The following is a 17,245-nucleotide window of genomic DNA, read 5'->3' as shown; positions in this document are numbered from 1 at the left end:
TAACAGGGACCACTACCCTGTCTTTGCCTCCCTAGGGTTGGAGTTACAGGTTCATGTTATCACCCCTGACTTTTTATGTGGTTCTGGAGCTTGGAACCCAGACCCTCTTGTTTACAGAGCAAGCACTTACTGAACTGGGCCATAACCTGGGTCCTATGTGGCTTTTGTGATTAGAAAATTGACTCTAGAAGTTTTTCCTTTCCCTCAAAAGCACAGTAATTCTACCAAACTCATGTGACTTCTGTCCTTTACATAATCTTCACACAGATTAAAGCCTCTGACTCTAAGCATCTCCACATTCTTCAGTGGGCTCAGAAAGCTTCCTTTTAAGGAAGGGGCACCTCACACACTCATGTGTATTTGAAATGATTAAACTGGCCCCTTTCAAGGATGATACTAGCCAATTTTGGATTAAAAAAAAATTCTTGCAACTCCTGGCAATTTCTGATTCTTTCTGTTCAGTTTAGAATCTGGTTCAATTATGCAGAAGTTTGACAGTAAACAAACATACTGACCTTTAAAGAGGTGGTGTCATTTGGGTTTATATTTGAAGACTCTCTACTGAGAGTATACCCTTTTGGGCAGGGCTCAGCAAACATGTTGGTCTGGTCCTTCGCAGAAACTGTGTGAACTGGCGAAGTTGTGAAGTTAAGCTGGTATTAAATGTCTACTCTGTGATGGGAAAGGGACATTTCTCTATATAAAGCTCACTGAAAATGAAAGGGCTGAACCAGGATGGTACCATCGTTGCGTCATCAAAGCAGGGTCATGCTCCCTTCCTCATCAGCACAGTAGTAACAGTGAATGAAGGACTCTGCCTACAACTCATTTTTACTGTTTTTATGCTGTTTACTGCATCTGGGACAATAGGAAAAGCTGAAAGGCGTTAAGGCTGTCACTCACCTGAATGTGCTGTCCTTTCCTTTGTGCTTGGGCAATGTCACCTAACAACTCCATAACCATCAGCTTTTAGTGGGTTTTGTCTTTTCTTTCTTGAGATAAGAATAAGATAAAACTAGGTGGATCGTGAAATAATTAAGTCTTAACCCAGGAAAGGGACATATTGTGAGCTGAGAGAAGAGTGGTGATAGCTGTGACAGTTTTGGAGGTCGAATTCTGCACGCCAGCTTGCTCATAAGACTTGATTCTGAATTCTTCCAGTTTTCTTATGGTACTTAAGACAGGGTCAAATGCCTGGGATTTACTCTGAAGGCTTTAGCATAATGGATAATTTACCATACTTTAAAGAAAATCACTCAGGGTCTGTAGTAACAATTTAAAAATTAAATATTTCTCTATGTGCTTTTTCTAAGAAATTATTAAAGGAGGAGAAAGATTAAGCAATTTCCCTCTAATTACCGTATGAAACTGGGAAGCTTTTGTGATTTTACTTTTGGCTCAAATCACATGCCAAAGCTAAGTGTGAATCAGTTCTAATGAGTAACTCAGACACTCCTAATATAAGTCCATTAACATCAAAAACACCCAACAGAAGACTCAAATCATCTAAGTGATTATTAGATTGATACTAGAGATGATGTTTCAGCCAGAGCACGGAGATAATGACTACAGTCCTTCCAGGAAACACTTCAAATTTGAAATAAATGGGGAGTATGTGGAGTGGCTGCCATTGAGATATAATTATTTTCAACTACAGAACACAGTACTCATATCTTTCTCATTCATACATCAACTGTAGTTATTTCTATATGATATAATCTGGGGTAAAACTGTTTTGAATTGTATAGCCGAAGAAGTGTATACATTAAGTCCAAAAGCTTTAAAAATATTTACATTTGTGTATGTGTGCGTGTGACAATAAACATGTGGCCTTCAAAGGACAACTTCTGAGAGTCAGTTACCTCCTTTCACCAAGTGGGTAGGTGGATCAAACTCAGATTTCAGGCTACAGATATGCACCTTCCCTGTGGAGCCATTTTCATGGAGACTACTCTATAGTTCCTGTGTTTTGGAAGGTACTGATTCTTTGTAAATCATTTAAGCAGATTGTCTTTAGAGTCTTAATTACTTTTTTTGCCCTTCAAGAATTTCCTTCAGATTATTTGGATTTTTTAAAAGTTGAGTCTTTCTGAGATCTCTGACACTCTTTCTCTATTGTTTTCCAGAATTTCTGGTTGTTTTCCCTTTCCTTCAGACATCATAAATATTCATTCTCTCTGTACGCATACGTGTGTGCATAGAAACACACAGATAATATTATATACTCTATAATATATATAGTATATATAATATATATAAGAATATTATTAATTGGTCACATTTCCAGTTATTTTTAGGTACATTTCTGTGTGACATTGTTTTCCCAGTTCCCAGAAACATTTCGGACAATCCAGACAGTGTTCCTAGATTATGCTAGCTCAAATAGCAGGCGACAAAGATGCTCCTGACCAACCCTATTAGAGAGCTGTTTTCAGGATGGTCTGTAGCACAAAATCTCTTCAGCTGGCTGTTCTTTGTACAATGAATGAATGAATGAGTAAATAGATTCCTAGGGAAGTAGCTAGAGGCAACAATGATAGATATAGCTTTAATTCAGCTTTAAGTCCAGCTGTAGTCCTGGAGATTTCCTGCTTATCCATATGCCAATGATTTGTTTCCTAGTCCATATGGAGTCAGCCTGAAGATTAACTGAGTCCAGGATGTCAGGGAAGGTGTCAGTGGGCTTTAGTAGAGCACTCTTACCAGGCAACATTGTAACTTGCCACATTTCAACAGTATGACTGAAATTTGCATATCAGGGCAACACATATTCTCTCTTCTGGTCTTCCTTGAGACCAAAGACACACATACTAGACAGATAACTCCATTTTACATATGAGAAAATTGAGACTCAGAAAGGACACATCACAGGGAGGGGGCAGTGTTGGAACCAATGTATAAAACAAGGACTGGCTGACCTAAGACCAAGCTGTTGAACATTGTCATACACCAGTATGATTTAATGCCAATTAACATTTGCTAAGGATTCTTGCAGCTTTTATTTACTTCTTCCAACATCTTTGTGAAGAGAGCACATTCTTACTAGCAATCATTTTAGGTTTGAGAAACTGAGGTTTTGAGATATAACTTCTTTAGGGTTACCAAAAGTGCACACAAGAGGGAAATGACATGAGGATGCAGAACCCAGAGCCACACATGGTCTGGGAACCCCTGCTTTGTTACATCACTGTGGCACACCTTACAGCCTGTAACTGCATTTCCTAGAGTTTCCCATCAGTGCCTGCTTCTCTGCAAAAAGGTGGTCATGGAATTTATGGCCAGCGGTTGCCGTTTAGAGCTGGGTCCTCTGCTACTCGGTTTGTCCTAGAAAATTATTTTCTGATTGATGTTAAAGCAATTAGACCAGAGTGTAGTCTGACTGACTTAATTTATATGTGCTTTGGAAATAACGAAAGGAATTAGGTGACATAAATTACGGGGACATCCCGTGATTTATATTTTTGATTAACCAAACTCTGAGATTTAACAATTATTGTATTTGTATGTTCACAGATATGTCCACTGAATTCTCTTACATTGTGGCATTAAACACAGTAAGTTAAAATCATGTGGATCTTTAAATAAAGACATTACTCTGTATGTATTTACATAGCAAGATATCCATGGTATTAAGTCAATAAAGAGCCAGCTAACACAAAGAGCAAATATATGTGGTCTCATTTAAAAAACTCTATATAGTATAAAAGTTTCAGAAGTATAATATTGGGGACAATAATTTTATAGCTTCCTTCTGTCTGACTGAAACTGTGGCTTTTAGCAGTCACTTCACTACCCCCTTCCTATCCACCCACCTCTCTCTCTCTCTTTTTATTTTTATAATGAATGACCATGATGTTCTAGTCATGGAATTGAATATCCCACAATAACCCTGTTAAGCCATTCATGAATAATTAAATAATAATTCACTCAACTTCACATTTTGTTTTTGTCTCAGACACTTTGCTAAATGTCAGAGATACATTACTGAACAAGTGGCAGTGTCCAGTGTTTTATAATTATTTTAACTTTATAGATGCAGATTTAGAGAGATCGCCCTATCCATCATAGGTACTTTGTTCAACTTCTGGCTCAACTAAGCATACAGACCCACAGGACCCCCATGGAGTCTGGAAAGAATGGGGCAAAGGAACCCCAGTGTGTGTCAGTGGGTAAGTGTTAAGCCTTCCTTACAGTGCATACAATCTTCTAGGAGCTGTCATTCCAGATGCCTCAGATGCAAGGAGATGAGACCTCCATGGGGAAGATGTGAAAACCATCTTGGTCCCCCATATAATGACTCCACAAGTACAGACACAGGGTTCTCATTAACGGATTTGCCATCACCAGGTTCAATAGTTCATTATAGTTTCTTCTCCTCCAAAGGCACTTTGCCACTCCGAGGCCATTTCCATCATAAGTCAAACTCAGTAAAGACACAGTGAAATTTTTATTCTTATCTGGTTACCTGGGAAACAGAACTGGAGTGTGAACCAAAGGTCAAATTCTCATGCATAAGAAGGGGAAAGGGTTTTGTTCAATAAGTAGCTTATTCACTAAGCAAGCATAATAATGTATTCAAACTTAATCCGACTCCATCCTAGTCCCTGTACTGCACTGGATGATAAAAAGAATGGTGTCCAGTGTGCACCTTTTAGGTGACCCTACTTTTGTCTTCATAAGTTCTGAATTCTCATATTTTTTAGTTTTTGGTAAATGGTGGTGAATTTTATTTGTGAGTCAGACAAAATCTTTTCATAAAGCACTATAGCAACTTAAAAACATGTCTGAACTTTAAGTTAAGTAGTTGAAACAAAATGATGTGTGTGGTTGCGGGTAATTAGGGTGGTGTAGAAAGAGCTGCACAGAGCAAGACATGGTGGTCCTCAGAATAGCTGAGCCAGGAGACTGACTCTTGAAGACCTTTTTCTTTATTCTCTTACCACCTCCCACCTCTCTCTTGCTATGTAGCAAAGAATGGCTGTGAACTCTGCTCCTCATGCCTCTACCACCAAGCCCTGTTTTATGCAATGCTAGAGCTTGAACTCAAGGCTTCATAGGTGCCAGGAAAGCACACTACCAACTGAGCTACATCCTGAGCCCAATTCTTCTTTTTTTATTTTTTTTATGAAATGATTATTTTGTTCTTGGAATAAAGTAAAACACATTTATGAAAATAGAAAAAATAATGCACTTAGCTTATAAAAGATTTAAAATTGAAAGTCAGGCAAATGTTACCTTAAGAATAGATGTTGTTCTGGATTTCTTTGTAAAGATGAACACATTCTATGTGTACTTTAACAATGTCTGGATTCAGAGGTCTTGTGTCAAGATATACACAGGGATAGATGGGAAGATAGATTAGAGAGCAGCTCTGCCCTGTGAACTAGAACAGCTTATTCTGAATTCCTGCTGTATTCTGACCTGGACACCATTTCAGTGCATTTTGGGTGGCCATAGGTCTGAGTCGATGCAGTAGGATGGAGGTATTATTTCTTCTCCCCTTTCATATGTTTGTGTTAACTGAGGATGTAACTATTAAAAAAATTTCATTGTCTTTCAAAACTCACGTTTTGGGCTTTGTATGATCCTTCTTTAGCCAAGGACTCATATAACTGGATAGCTGCTGTTATATTTTGCATGCCAAAACTTCCAAATAGCAGAGCATCAGCCATTTTTTCCATAGCTTTCAAATTTCCCATCTCAGCTGCTCTGGCAAAGAGTACGTAGGCTCTGTTTTGAGATTGTAAAGTCAGGAAGTTGATTCACAAAGATGAACATTACTGCTCCTTTCTTCATATGCCTCTCTAGCAGGTAAACTGTGGTTGTCATTATTAGTAATGATGCAGCTTGGCTGATGTATATTACACTTTCAGACCAATAATTCTTTCCCTTTTATGTCAATCAAAGATTGAAATTTCAAAGATGTCTGACAAATTATGAAGCCACTAAAAACAAGATATTTATATAATATATACCATGTGTCAGGTCTATATTCCAACTAAAATGAAAAATTAAAGACTTATCCTAAGGCTGAGCTCTTCCATTATTAATAAACATTTGTTTTATAAGATAAATTTCAAAAGATACAAGAATTATCATAATTGAAATGTCACATTTAGGAAAACTGTGTGAGAAGAATGTTGATAAATTTATATCCTAAAATAATCTTCAAAAGCATGGCTAATTCTTCAACACAGCAAACCAGACTGTTTAGAAAAATAACAATCAAAACACACTTTAATGGGTAGGGTTTTAGCATCTAAGTGCTAGGTTCAAGTCCTGACTCCACCTATTACTAGCTGGAAAGCTTCAGTATAACTTCTTTGTCCCTTCTGCAGCCATAACCTTGGGATGGTTGTAGCACCTACTCACGGCTACTGTGAGATAACCTGCGGCATGCTTGGCATAGTGCCTTATTTAGCTCATACTGTTAGGATGATACCACTGATTAAAATTTTATAACATAATAATTGTTCTGTAATTAGGGGATAAAGGGTGTGAAATTTTAGTGGTTAAATACAGATATTATAAGATTGCCTTATACTGCATTTCCTATTAAAAGTCACATGATCTGTATTGCATGTAGTTCCAGAAGGTATAACAAGGCCCAAAGACATGTCAGAGGCAGAAAGTGTTTGGGGATCTGTTCTTACTTTTATAACATATTTTTGGTAGTGTAAGACCAAAATGCATTGCCCATAATTTGTGATCTTTGTCCAAATATAGGAGTACACACACACGCATGCACGCATGCACGTATGCACACGCACACACAGCAAACCGGAAAAACAAAACAAAACAAAAAAAGAAAAACAGTCTTTGATTCTAACTTAAAACAACCAAGAGAGTTAATCTTATGCATGGCCCATCGAAACTGATGCTAAGGGAAGTTGCTAGAGTTGTTGTTGCCTAGAGTAGAATAGGCTGAGAAAAAAGATTCTCAGGCAGAGAGACATCCAGTTAGGCATTAGGATTCTGGCTGTCAAAATAGAGGGTCTGTACTCTAGTGGAACAGACTGGAAGCCAGAATATCAAGAAAGAAATCAGTCATAGTCAGAGGAAGCTAAGATTCTGGAAAGCAAAGAGCTGGGGATGAGGTCTCAAAGGTCAATGTGATGACTTAATCTTGATTTTCAACTTGACTAGATTTAGAATCACCATGGAAACATATTTCTGGGTGTCTCTATGAGGTATTTTCTGAAAGGTTTAAGTAAAGGGTGAAGTCCCATTCGGGATGTGAGTGGTACCAACCCACAGGATAGGGACCTGGACTGAATAAAAAGGAGAAAGTGAGCTAACATCAGCATCCATCTCTTTGCTTCTTGACTGAACACAATGTGACCAGTTGTCTCACGGTCCTGCTGTGTGATGTGACCTCAAGCTGTAACCCTAAATAAAGCCTTCTTTAAGTTGTTTCATCTTAGCAATGAAAAAAGTAAGTAATATAGAAAATGTGTACTAATGTGTGAGGCTATTGATATTGTAAAGTTGACTTTGTGGCTTATGGCCTTTTAGAACTTGTTTGTGGGAGGAATGTGGAAGAGTTGAGTAATATGTGCTAGAGAAGCCCTAGAATGTTATGACCAGAGCTTGATGAGCCATTCTGGTGGGAGTGTGGAAGACCAGGATGCTGAGTGCTTTCTCTCATACATGAGAGCATTCATGTTCTATTTTGGTTTCATTTTGCTCATGTTCTTAACTTGGGTGATGCTGAATTTAAAAATAATAAACTAGTTTGGTTGATGGAATTTTATGTGAGGATCACATTTAGGTGGTGGTATGGTTACATCTCAGTCCTGTCATTTAGATGAACAATGAGAGAGAGAGAGAGAGAGAGAGAGAGAGAGAGAGAGAGAGAGAGAGAGAGAGAGAGAGAGAAAAGTATGAAAATCAAGGAGCTTGGTAAGGAAAGGGATTGGGAGCAAAAGAATTTTGAACAAAGATGGTTCAGACAAAGCATCTGAAAGTACTAAAAAGGTCTGTTTTGTTGGAAATCTCACAGTCTTCATTGGGATAAAAATTGAGGGTAAGTTGCCACTCAATAAAGGATCTAACTGTGGAAGTAAAAATTTATTTGGAAGGAGAGAGTCTGGGTCAGATCAACATGTTAGTGTTAAACCTGATGACCTGAGTTCAATCCATAAGACCCTCATAGTAGAAAGAGAGAACTGACATCCCTCTACACAAGTGCTATGACATATACTATAAATAAAAAAGGAATAAAAATTTTGATTAATATGTCTGGGGCAAAAATTGGAGAGGCAGGACTGCCCAGTACCACTGGAGCTCACATGACTCAGTCACAAGCCCCAAATGCTGGTTTTTCTCTGTTAGCTTTCAGTCTTGCTTTGACCTGATCTTTTCTAGGTATGTCCTCACTTCTCTCTTTTGAAGTGAAATACTTACATCATGCCATTGTATAGTAGGAACAATCAGTGTGATTTTTTATTTTTCAGTGACTCATACTTAAGGGTTTTTTTGATGAGTTTTAGAAGAGACTTCGGAGTTTGAATTTTTGAGCAGCTGACAACTTTGAAGACTTTAGCAATTGACTAAATGCATTTTTCATTATGATATAAATGCAAGGCTTTAGGGAGCAGGGATGGAATTCTATTCTTTAAAAGTGGTGTGTTTGGGTGACAAATTGACATGAGGTGAACATGTGATAGTCTTGTCAGATTGATGCGATGGAAACACCTCTGATGTATCTTTGAGAATGTTTCCAGAAAGAGTCAATTGACAGCTGAAGACACCCTGAGTATGGGTACAGCCATAACATGGGCTAGGCTTCTATGATGAATAAAATCGGGAAAGTCAACTGACCATCAGCATTCATTTCTCTCTGGTTCCTGTGGGTAAGCAGGTACCTCACAGTCCTGCTGCATCACTTCTTGCCATTATGGACTGTACCCTTGAACTATGACCCCCAAATAAACCCTTCCTTAAATTGCCTGTGCTTTGTCACATCAATGAGAAAAGTAACTAATACAGTTGATAAAGACAAATGTCTAGGACCAAGGATAGATACCAGGAAGAGAGCCTGACAATTGGGGATACAGACCTTCAGTCACCTCACCAGCTGCTACAAAACCCTTGTAGTCTACTGGACTGAGAAGGGTACCAGCATAGACCAGGGGGAAAAAAAAAACTGAAACGGGGAATTTCATGCTTAATTCAGTATAGTGCCAAGAGGCAGCAGCAGTATATGAGACCTCTGTAGGTATCTTCAATTCTGTGAGCAGGACAGACATTACGGCTTTCTTATTAGGAAAGTCCAAAGTCATAAAAGAGGTACTAGAAGCAGAACCCAGGATCAGAGAAGTTGCTTCTGTCTAGGAAAGATTAAGAGCCGGGCTACAGTTCCCAAGGGAAAAAAAGTAGGAGAATCTGAGTAACATGGACAGACAGACACAATAAACTCAGCAGTTGGCATCAACTGTAAGGGTTTTGGCACTGTCTACTGAGATGGATGTTAGGGAGGTAGGGCAGGAGTGTCTAAATACTTCTCCAGGCTCACCAGTACTTGCTGTGGAGAGCAGCTTGTCTTCATCCCTTCTTTCTGTCAGGGAGTAAACAGCTCTTAGTGAAGGACCAACTCTAGAAATGATGCATTCAGAATGTAGATGTGGACAAGCTGAAGGCTTAGTGCCATTTCAAACTATGCCATCCTTATCCTGGGAAGTGGCAAAACAAGGAGGTGGGCTGGAGAATTGAAATGATTCCCCTTTCTTGGGTGAGATATACAGTAATTCTCTCTACCTTCCTGCATCTTAGATATTAATATATGGGTGTGTTGGACCGAATTAAGGACAGAATGTGTTATTCTAATGTATAAGAACTTTTGCTTAGCATTTCCATAAATTCCTGGGATGTCTGGCTTTGAGCTTTGAGTAACTTTGGTTTTCTGTTTTCCATTGCTCAGAAGGGTCAGGGACTCTACCCATAGTTGCACCTCTGCTGCTTGTGAAAACAAGCTGTTCTTCTATCACTCTTGGGGTGGGGACTGGGTCAGGATAGTCTGTGCAAGAATAGCCTAGCATAAAAGCTCCTATGCTGATGGGAGATCAGCTTTTAGGGCTGCATTTCCCCATCCTGTTGTTTATGCCCAAGAGCAAGGATCCCTTTAGTGTCAAGTGGATCAGCTACTTGGGACCTTCTAAGAGTGTTTTTGAACTATCAGACCAAATCTGGAGTACCCTGGGCTTGACAGGGGATACCTAGTGGGCTTATAATCTCTAAGCAGTCTTATGCTACAGTTTGAGAGACCTACCCCAGGTGTTTGTTTGTTCTTTTTAAAATTGTGTATGTGTGTGTGTGTGTGTAGTGTTGTACATGTATATGTACACATGCAGGTGTGTGCGTATGTTGAGGCCAGATGTTGACATTGGGTGTCTTTTGTTACCCTTTATATTATCTTTTGACACAATCTGTTTTGCTGAGCTCTTACAACCATTTAACTAGACTGGATGCCAGGGACCTTGGGTATCTGCTTGCCCCCACACTCAATGCTAGGGTGACAGATGTGTGGGACACCATCTGTGGCTTTTACATCAATGGTTAGGATTCAAACTCAGGTTCTTGTGCTCAGGCAGGCATCCCATAGACTGTTGTCTCCTTAGTCCCCTCCCAATGCTTTGAAGGGGAAAAATGAAGTACCATTTATCTTGTAAAACTGACCTACAGACAAAACAGATTCATATACATTTAAGTGCTTTGAAAGTAATAAGATCAATATGAATACTCAGCTAGAATAAAGCATGTGAATACACAAACATTTTATTTCATTTGAAATTTCTCATAAACTAAAGTGAAAAGTATTTTTGCTGAATGCTTCTATTAGTCACTTAGGTCTGCATTTTGCTTCATGGAAAGGAATACCAGTCTCAAACAATTCTTATGTTTGTTGAGGGTGATAATTTTGGGAATCCATAAATAATCATTGAACCCCTTTAAAACTAAAAGCTGATGAACAAAATAAACTTATTTATTATTACAATAAGGTAACAGACAAGATTTTCCTATCCCCTCCTCTCCTGGAAGTTTAACTTGGCTAAAGGAACCAGATACTTACTCTGTTTTCTGTTTTTGGCTTTTAGACTCCTGGAGCATCTTGTTGCCCATCTTAAATAGCTCATCTCCTTTATCTGTGATACTTTTCATGGCTTGATTTTTGTCTATATGGGGGAAATAGAGGAAAAAAATCAATATTTTTCCATTTTTAAATTTTGAGAATCAATGTGCTGACACTGAACTAGCATTTTGTTTTACTACTTATTTGTCAAGTATTTACATTTCAAGTAGATGATTAGGGATTATTCCTAGCTCGGGGGGTGTAGGAGGTAGAAGAAGGAGATGCTTCCAATAGAAGGAGAGGTGTTCTCTGTCTAAGAAACAGAGGTAGGTTTCTGTAAGCAGAAGGTTAGAGGTCTCCTGGTACACCCTAGACAGAGGTAGGATCATAGGTGCTGTTTCTTAGTCCTGACTGTCAATGCCTTCCTTGTTTGTGCCATTTGGTCCATACACTCAGAGCCCTGAGATTCTACAAGGACATGGGCCAGGTAGCTCTACGATGACCAGAATAGGGGCTGAAGTGGCAATTTTCTTGAGATTTTTTTTTTTATTTGTGTAAGGATTCTGCCATTCCTTAAGACCTTCTTGGGATGTTGGGGAAATAATATACTATCAGTAATAACTTGCTCATTTATGTGGGAACTCAGCATCAGTCTTATGGGACTTAAGAAAAATAAATAATTCAGTGTGGTTGGATTTATGTTGAGGTCTTTGATCCAGTTGGACTTAAGTTTTGTGCATGGCAATAGATATGGGTCTATGTGCAGTCTTTTACATGCCAGCATCCAGTTGTGCCAGCACCATTTGTTGAAGATGCTTTCTTTTTTGCATTGCATATTTTTAGCTGCTTTGTCAAAAATCACATGTTTATAGGTGTGTGGGTTCATCTCAGGGTTTTCAATTCGATTCCATTGGTCTACCTGTCTATTTTTGTGCCAATACCAAGCTGTTTTCAGAACCATAGCTCTATAATAGAGCTTGAAGTCAGGGATGGTGATGCCTCCAGAAGTTTCTTTATTGTACAGGGTTGTTTTGGCTATCCTGGGTCTTTTGTTTTTCCATATAAAGTTGAGTATTATTCTTTCAAGGTCTATGAAGAATTGTTCTGGGATTTTGATGGGTATTGTATTGAATTTGTAGATTGCTTTTGGCATGAATTGGTACAGGAGACTGCTTCCTGAACATAACATCAGTAGCACAGACATTGAGATTGACAATTAATAAGTGGGACCTCCTGAAACTGAGAAGCTTCTGTAAGGCAAAGAACACAGTCAACAAGACAAAACGGCAGCCCACAGAATGGGGAAAGATTGTCACCAACCCCACATCTGACAGAGGGCTCATTTCCAAAATATACAAAGAACTCAAGAAGCTAGTCATCAAAACACCAAATAATCCAATTTAAAAGAGAATTCTCAATAAAGGAATCTAAAATGGCTGAAAGACACTTACGAAAGTGCTCAACACCCTTAGTCATCAGGGAAATGCAAATCAAAACAACTCCGAGATATCATTTTATTCCTGTCAGAATGGCTAAAATCAAAAACACCAATGATAGTTTTTTGCTGGAGAGGGTGTGGAGAAAGGGGAACACTCCTCCATTGTAGGTGGGAGTGAAAACTTGTACAGCCACTTTGGAAATCAGTTGGACAGTTCCTCAGGACAATGGCAAATCAGTCTACCACAATTCTACTCTTAGGCATATACCCAAAAGATGCACATAATGCAACAAAGACATCTGTTCAACTATGTTCATAGCAGCATTATTTGTAATAGCCAGAATCTAGAAGCAACCTAGACATCCCCTGACTGAAGAATGGATAAAAAAAAATGTGATACATTTACACAATGGAATACTACTCAGCAGGGGTGGGGTGGGGGAACAATGAATCTTGAAATTCACAGGCAAATGGATGGAACCAGAAGAAACCATCCTGAGTGAGGTAACCCAGTCAAAAAAAAGACAAACATGGTATATACTCACTCATATATGGATTTTAGACATAGAGCAAAGGATCACCAGCCTACAATCCATACTGCCAGAGAAACTAGGAAACAAGGAGGACCATATGAGAGACATACATGGTTCCTCACAGAAGGGGAGAAAATTGAGTCAGAAAAGAGTAGAAAAGAACAAGAAAAGAAATGCCATAATAGAGGGAGCCATTATAGATTTAAAGGGAAATCTCACACCAGGGAAATGTCCAGAGACCTACAAGGATGACCCCAACTAACAATCTAATAGTGGAGAGGCTACCTTAAATGCCCTTCCCTGATAATGAGATTGATGACTACCTTATATGCCATCCTAAAGCCTTCATCCAGTAGATGATGGAAGCAGAAGCTAAACACTGAGCAGAATTCCTGGAATCCAGTTGCAGAGAGGGAGAAATGATGAGCAAAGGGGTCAAGACCAGGCTACAGAAACCAACATTAACAGCTGACCTGAACAAGGGGGAGCTCATGGACCCCAGACTAATAGCTGGGAAACCAGCATGAGACTGACCCAGACACTCCGAATGTTGGTCTCAGGAGGCCTGGGATGTATATGGTGCCTCTGACAGTGGATCTAGGATGTATCCCTAGTACAGGAACAGACTCCAAGAGCCCATTCCCCATGGAGGGATACTCCCTTAGCCTAGAGACATGAGGGAGGGTCTAGGCCCTACCCCAAATTACTTTGATCATCCCTCACTGAAGGCCTCACCCTCCCTGGGGAGTGGATAGGGGATGAGATGGGGGGCTTTGTGGGGGAAAAGGGGGTGATGGGAGGGATCTGTGGGGGAGTAGTGAGGAGGGGAGGTTGAGGGAACTGGGATATATTAAAAATTTAATAAAATAAAAATTAAAGCATTTCTCATTGACAAGAAAAGAATAACACCTCCAAAAAAGGAAAAATAAAGAAATGGTATTTTTTCTAATATTTATGCAACACTGAAAATTCTTCTTTTAAAAACACTATTACTTGGTTTAGGGACAAGGAAAGCTAATTGGTCAGACTCCTAATTCCCCACCCTTCAACTATCTCTCTCTCTCTCTCCTCTCTCTCTCTTTCTCTGCTCTCTCTTCCTTTGTCTCCAAGTCCATTACAATACACAGTGGAACCTGATTAGAATGACATCCTGAAGCCCTTCAAAGGAAAAACATTTGGGATTTGAAGCCTCATTAACAAGATCACAAGGAACTTTAAGTGGCTCTTTTTCTTCTCTCAGACAAGATAACAAGAGATGTCTATTTTAGAAATTAGGAAAAAATAAAAACTCAAAAAGTAAAATTTAAGTTATTTTGAAAGCTTTAAGCTATTCATTCAATTCAGAAACACCAGACATTTTAGCATCTAATTTCTGCCTTGAGTTATATGTTATCTGTACTCATGATTAAAGGGAAAAGTAATGGAGAAAAAATTGACTAATCTGTATATGGAATGGCAATTATTGACATTAGCATGCTTTCAAAGCATGAGTATACATTCTGGAAGACTGACTATAAGGAATGATTTTTCATGACAAATTCCTCCCCGGGGCTTTTACTTTTATTAGTTTTTTTTCCCTTCCCAAATGTATTGAAATACATATTTTCACTACTATGGCAGGATTCAATTTCCAGATAAAGTTATTTTCTTGATGCTTTAATTTTGTTCCTATGATTTGAAAGTTTCCAAAGTTGGGAAATCACAATAAGGAAACGATTTCAGGAGGCTTTCTGAATTTGATGTGAGGCAGACTAGACAGTTATAGAAGAAAACAAACAAACAGGTGGGGATGGGGGGGTGGCAGGGAAAGAATGGATGAGATCAACATGGTTGGCCAAGACAACCATTCACAAACAAAGTCCTTTGCTTTGTTACTATGATATAATAACATCTCTGTCCATATCATCAACCTTGCAAATTTGCCTGCTCCTGTTATGCATCTGATATGATAACACATCAAAAAGTCTCATAAAAGAAGAGCGAAGGGTGGTGGTGGGGTGGTGATCCTTATTCTTTGAAAGTCATGATCCAGTCCTGGAATTCCTTGTTGCCCTTGAACACACATACACTTTAATTCCTCAAAAACCTTCTTTGCCATTGAAGTTTTCCCATAAAGACAAGCTACCTAAAATGGTGGAAATGTGACTCTAGAGGAACCCATACCTCCTCTTGAGAATATGTTTTTGAGGTACGATAGAAAGACAGGGAAAATAAGGGGACATGGGAAGGGAAAAGAGACCTTTAGTTTTGATTCTGGTGGAAAGTTTTTACTAGCTGAGAATCAAGAGTTAAAGTAGCCTGGCATGGTGGCATACACCTTAAACCCCAGCATTTGGGAGACAGAGGCAGGGGGATCTCTGAGTTTGAGGTCAGTCTAGGCTACAGAGCAAGTTCTAGGATAGCAAGGGCTATACAGAGAAACCTTGTCTTAAAAATAACAACAACACAGATTTAAAGCACAATTAGTCCTTGCTGTGAAGAAGATTGTTGTGGCAATTTGAAAAAGCTCTCCAAAGGGAGTGACACTATTAGGAGGTGTGGCACTATTGGAGTGGGAATGTCCTTGTTGGAGAAAGTGTGTCACTGTGGGGTTCAGCTTTGCTCAGCGTGACACTGAGACCACTTCCTGTTGCCTATAAGATGTAGGACCCTCGGGTACTTCACCAGCACCACGTCTGCCTGCATGTTCCACCATGATGATAACGGACTAAACCTCTGAAATGTAAGTGTGTGACCTCAATTAAATATTTTCCTTTGTAAGAGATGCCATGTTCACCGTGTCTCGTCACAGTATTAGAAACCCTAAGACAGTTGCCTATATAGAGACAAAATTCCTTTTATATATAGATATTTCAAATAAGAATGTTAAAACAGCAATGAACTGTTCCTAATGTCAGAGACCTAGTCCTTTCCCAGACATTTTCTGGGAATGTAACAAACAAGACTATTAATTTTTTTGCAGTGAAAACATTCTAACCTTCTGCACAACACCGGTGATTTTGAGTTTTCCTTCACCAGTTGTAATCCCATTCAGTACACCCCCAGAGTCACATTATGAGCTCATTAACTATACTGACATTGCTGCCTTTATTCTGTGTGGTTTGAAAGAAAATGGTCCCCATAGGCATGTTCCACCTCCAGCAAGTAGTGAACTTGGCAGCTTTTGCCACATTGTTCGGGCTTTAGAGTCAAGGATATACGAAATTGGTTATGGAAACTCCCTCTGAGACTAAGAAAAGCTGCTGAGGCTAGGCATATGTCATACGTGTCCCTGAATGGCATCCCTAATGTGAAACTGTAGAGGTAAAGTCTGGAGACTTTACCTTGGAGACCCCAAGATGATGGCAATGCCATAGTCATGGGAGACCTGCCTAGGAAAGCTGCTAACATGGAGTGAAAACCCTTAATGTGTTGCTGTCAACAAAGCTGAAAGGGGTTGGAGATCTGAAGAGCATTTTGACATCAGACATGGAAATGCAGAGTTTGGAGTTTGCCCAGCTGCTTTTTGGTCTTGCTTTGGTCCAGTGTTTCCTCACTGTGCTCCCCTTTGGAATGGTAATGTATATCCTGTGTCATTATATGTTGGAAGTATATGCTTTTTGATTTTTATAAGGGATTACAGAAAGGAGACTGTCATGAGTCTCAGGTGAGACTTTGAACTTTTAAACAGGGTTGGGAATGTTATAACCCATGGGACTTTTGAAACTGGACTGAATGTATTTTTGCATTATGATATGGCTACAAGCCTGTGGGGGACAGGGAGAGGAATGTGATGGTTTGAATGAAAATGGCCTCCACAGACTCATAGGAGTGACACTATTAGAGGCATGGCTTTGTTGGAGGGAGTGTGTCACAAGGGAAGGGCTTTGAGGTTTCAAATGCTCAAACCAGGTCTAGTATTTCTCTTCATCCTGCATCCAGATGTAGAACTATTTGCTCCTTCTTAAGTATTATCTGCCTGTGTGCAACCTGCTTCTCAACATGATGATGATAATGGACTAAACCTCTGAACTGTATGCCAGCCCCAATGAAATATTTTCCAGGTGTTGGTGAACAACTTTAATCCTAGCACTTGGGAGGCAGAGGCAGGCCAATCTCTGAGTTTGAGACCAGCCTGATCTACAAAGCAAGTGGCCTACTAAACAAGTTCCAGGACAGACTCCGAAGGTACATAGAGGAAACCCTGTCCTGAACAACAACAAC

General features: G+C 39.4%; 1 protein-coding gene across 1 annotated transcript in view; it reads right to left on the bottom strand.

Annotated features, from left to right (window-relative positions):
- Positions 1 to 17,245, bottom strand: part of Sel1l2 (SEL1L2 adaptor subunit of ERAD E3 ligase) — a 116,836-nt gene that overhangs the window by 37,241 nt on the left and 62,350 nt on the right. Inside the window, exons 4-5 of the mRNA XM_051183278.1 lie at positions 11,072 to 11,174; positions 5,568 to 5,730 (exon numbers count right to left, since the gene is read on the bottom strand). Of these exons, the coding sequence (XP_051039235.1) occupies positions 5,568 to 5,730; positions 11,072 to 11,174 (266 nt within the window). The remainder of the gene's footprint in view (positions 1 to 5,567; positions 5,731 to 11,071; positions 11,175 to 17,245) is intronic.

This window comes from Phodopus roborovskii, unplaced genomic scaffold (assembly GCF_943737965.1).
Source record: "Phodopus roborovskii unplaced genomic scaffold, PHOROB, whole genome shotgun sequence".
Taxonomy (NCBI): domain Eukaryota; kingdom Metazoa; phylum Chordata; class Mammalia; order Rodentia; family Cricetidae; genus Phodopus; species Phodopus roborovskii.
Note: the sequence above shows the minus strand (reverse complement) of the source record. Positions and strands in the feature narration are given on the sequence as shown.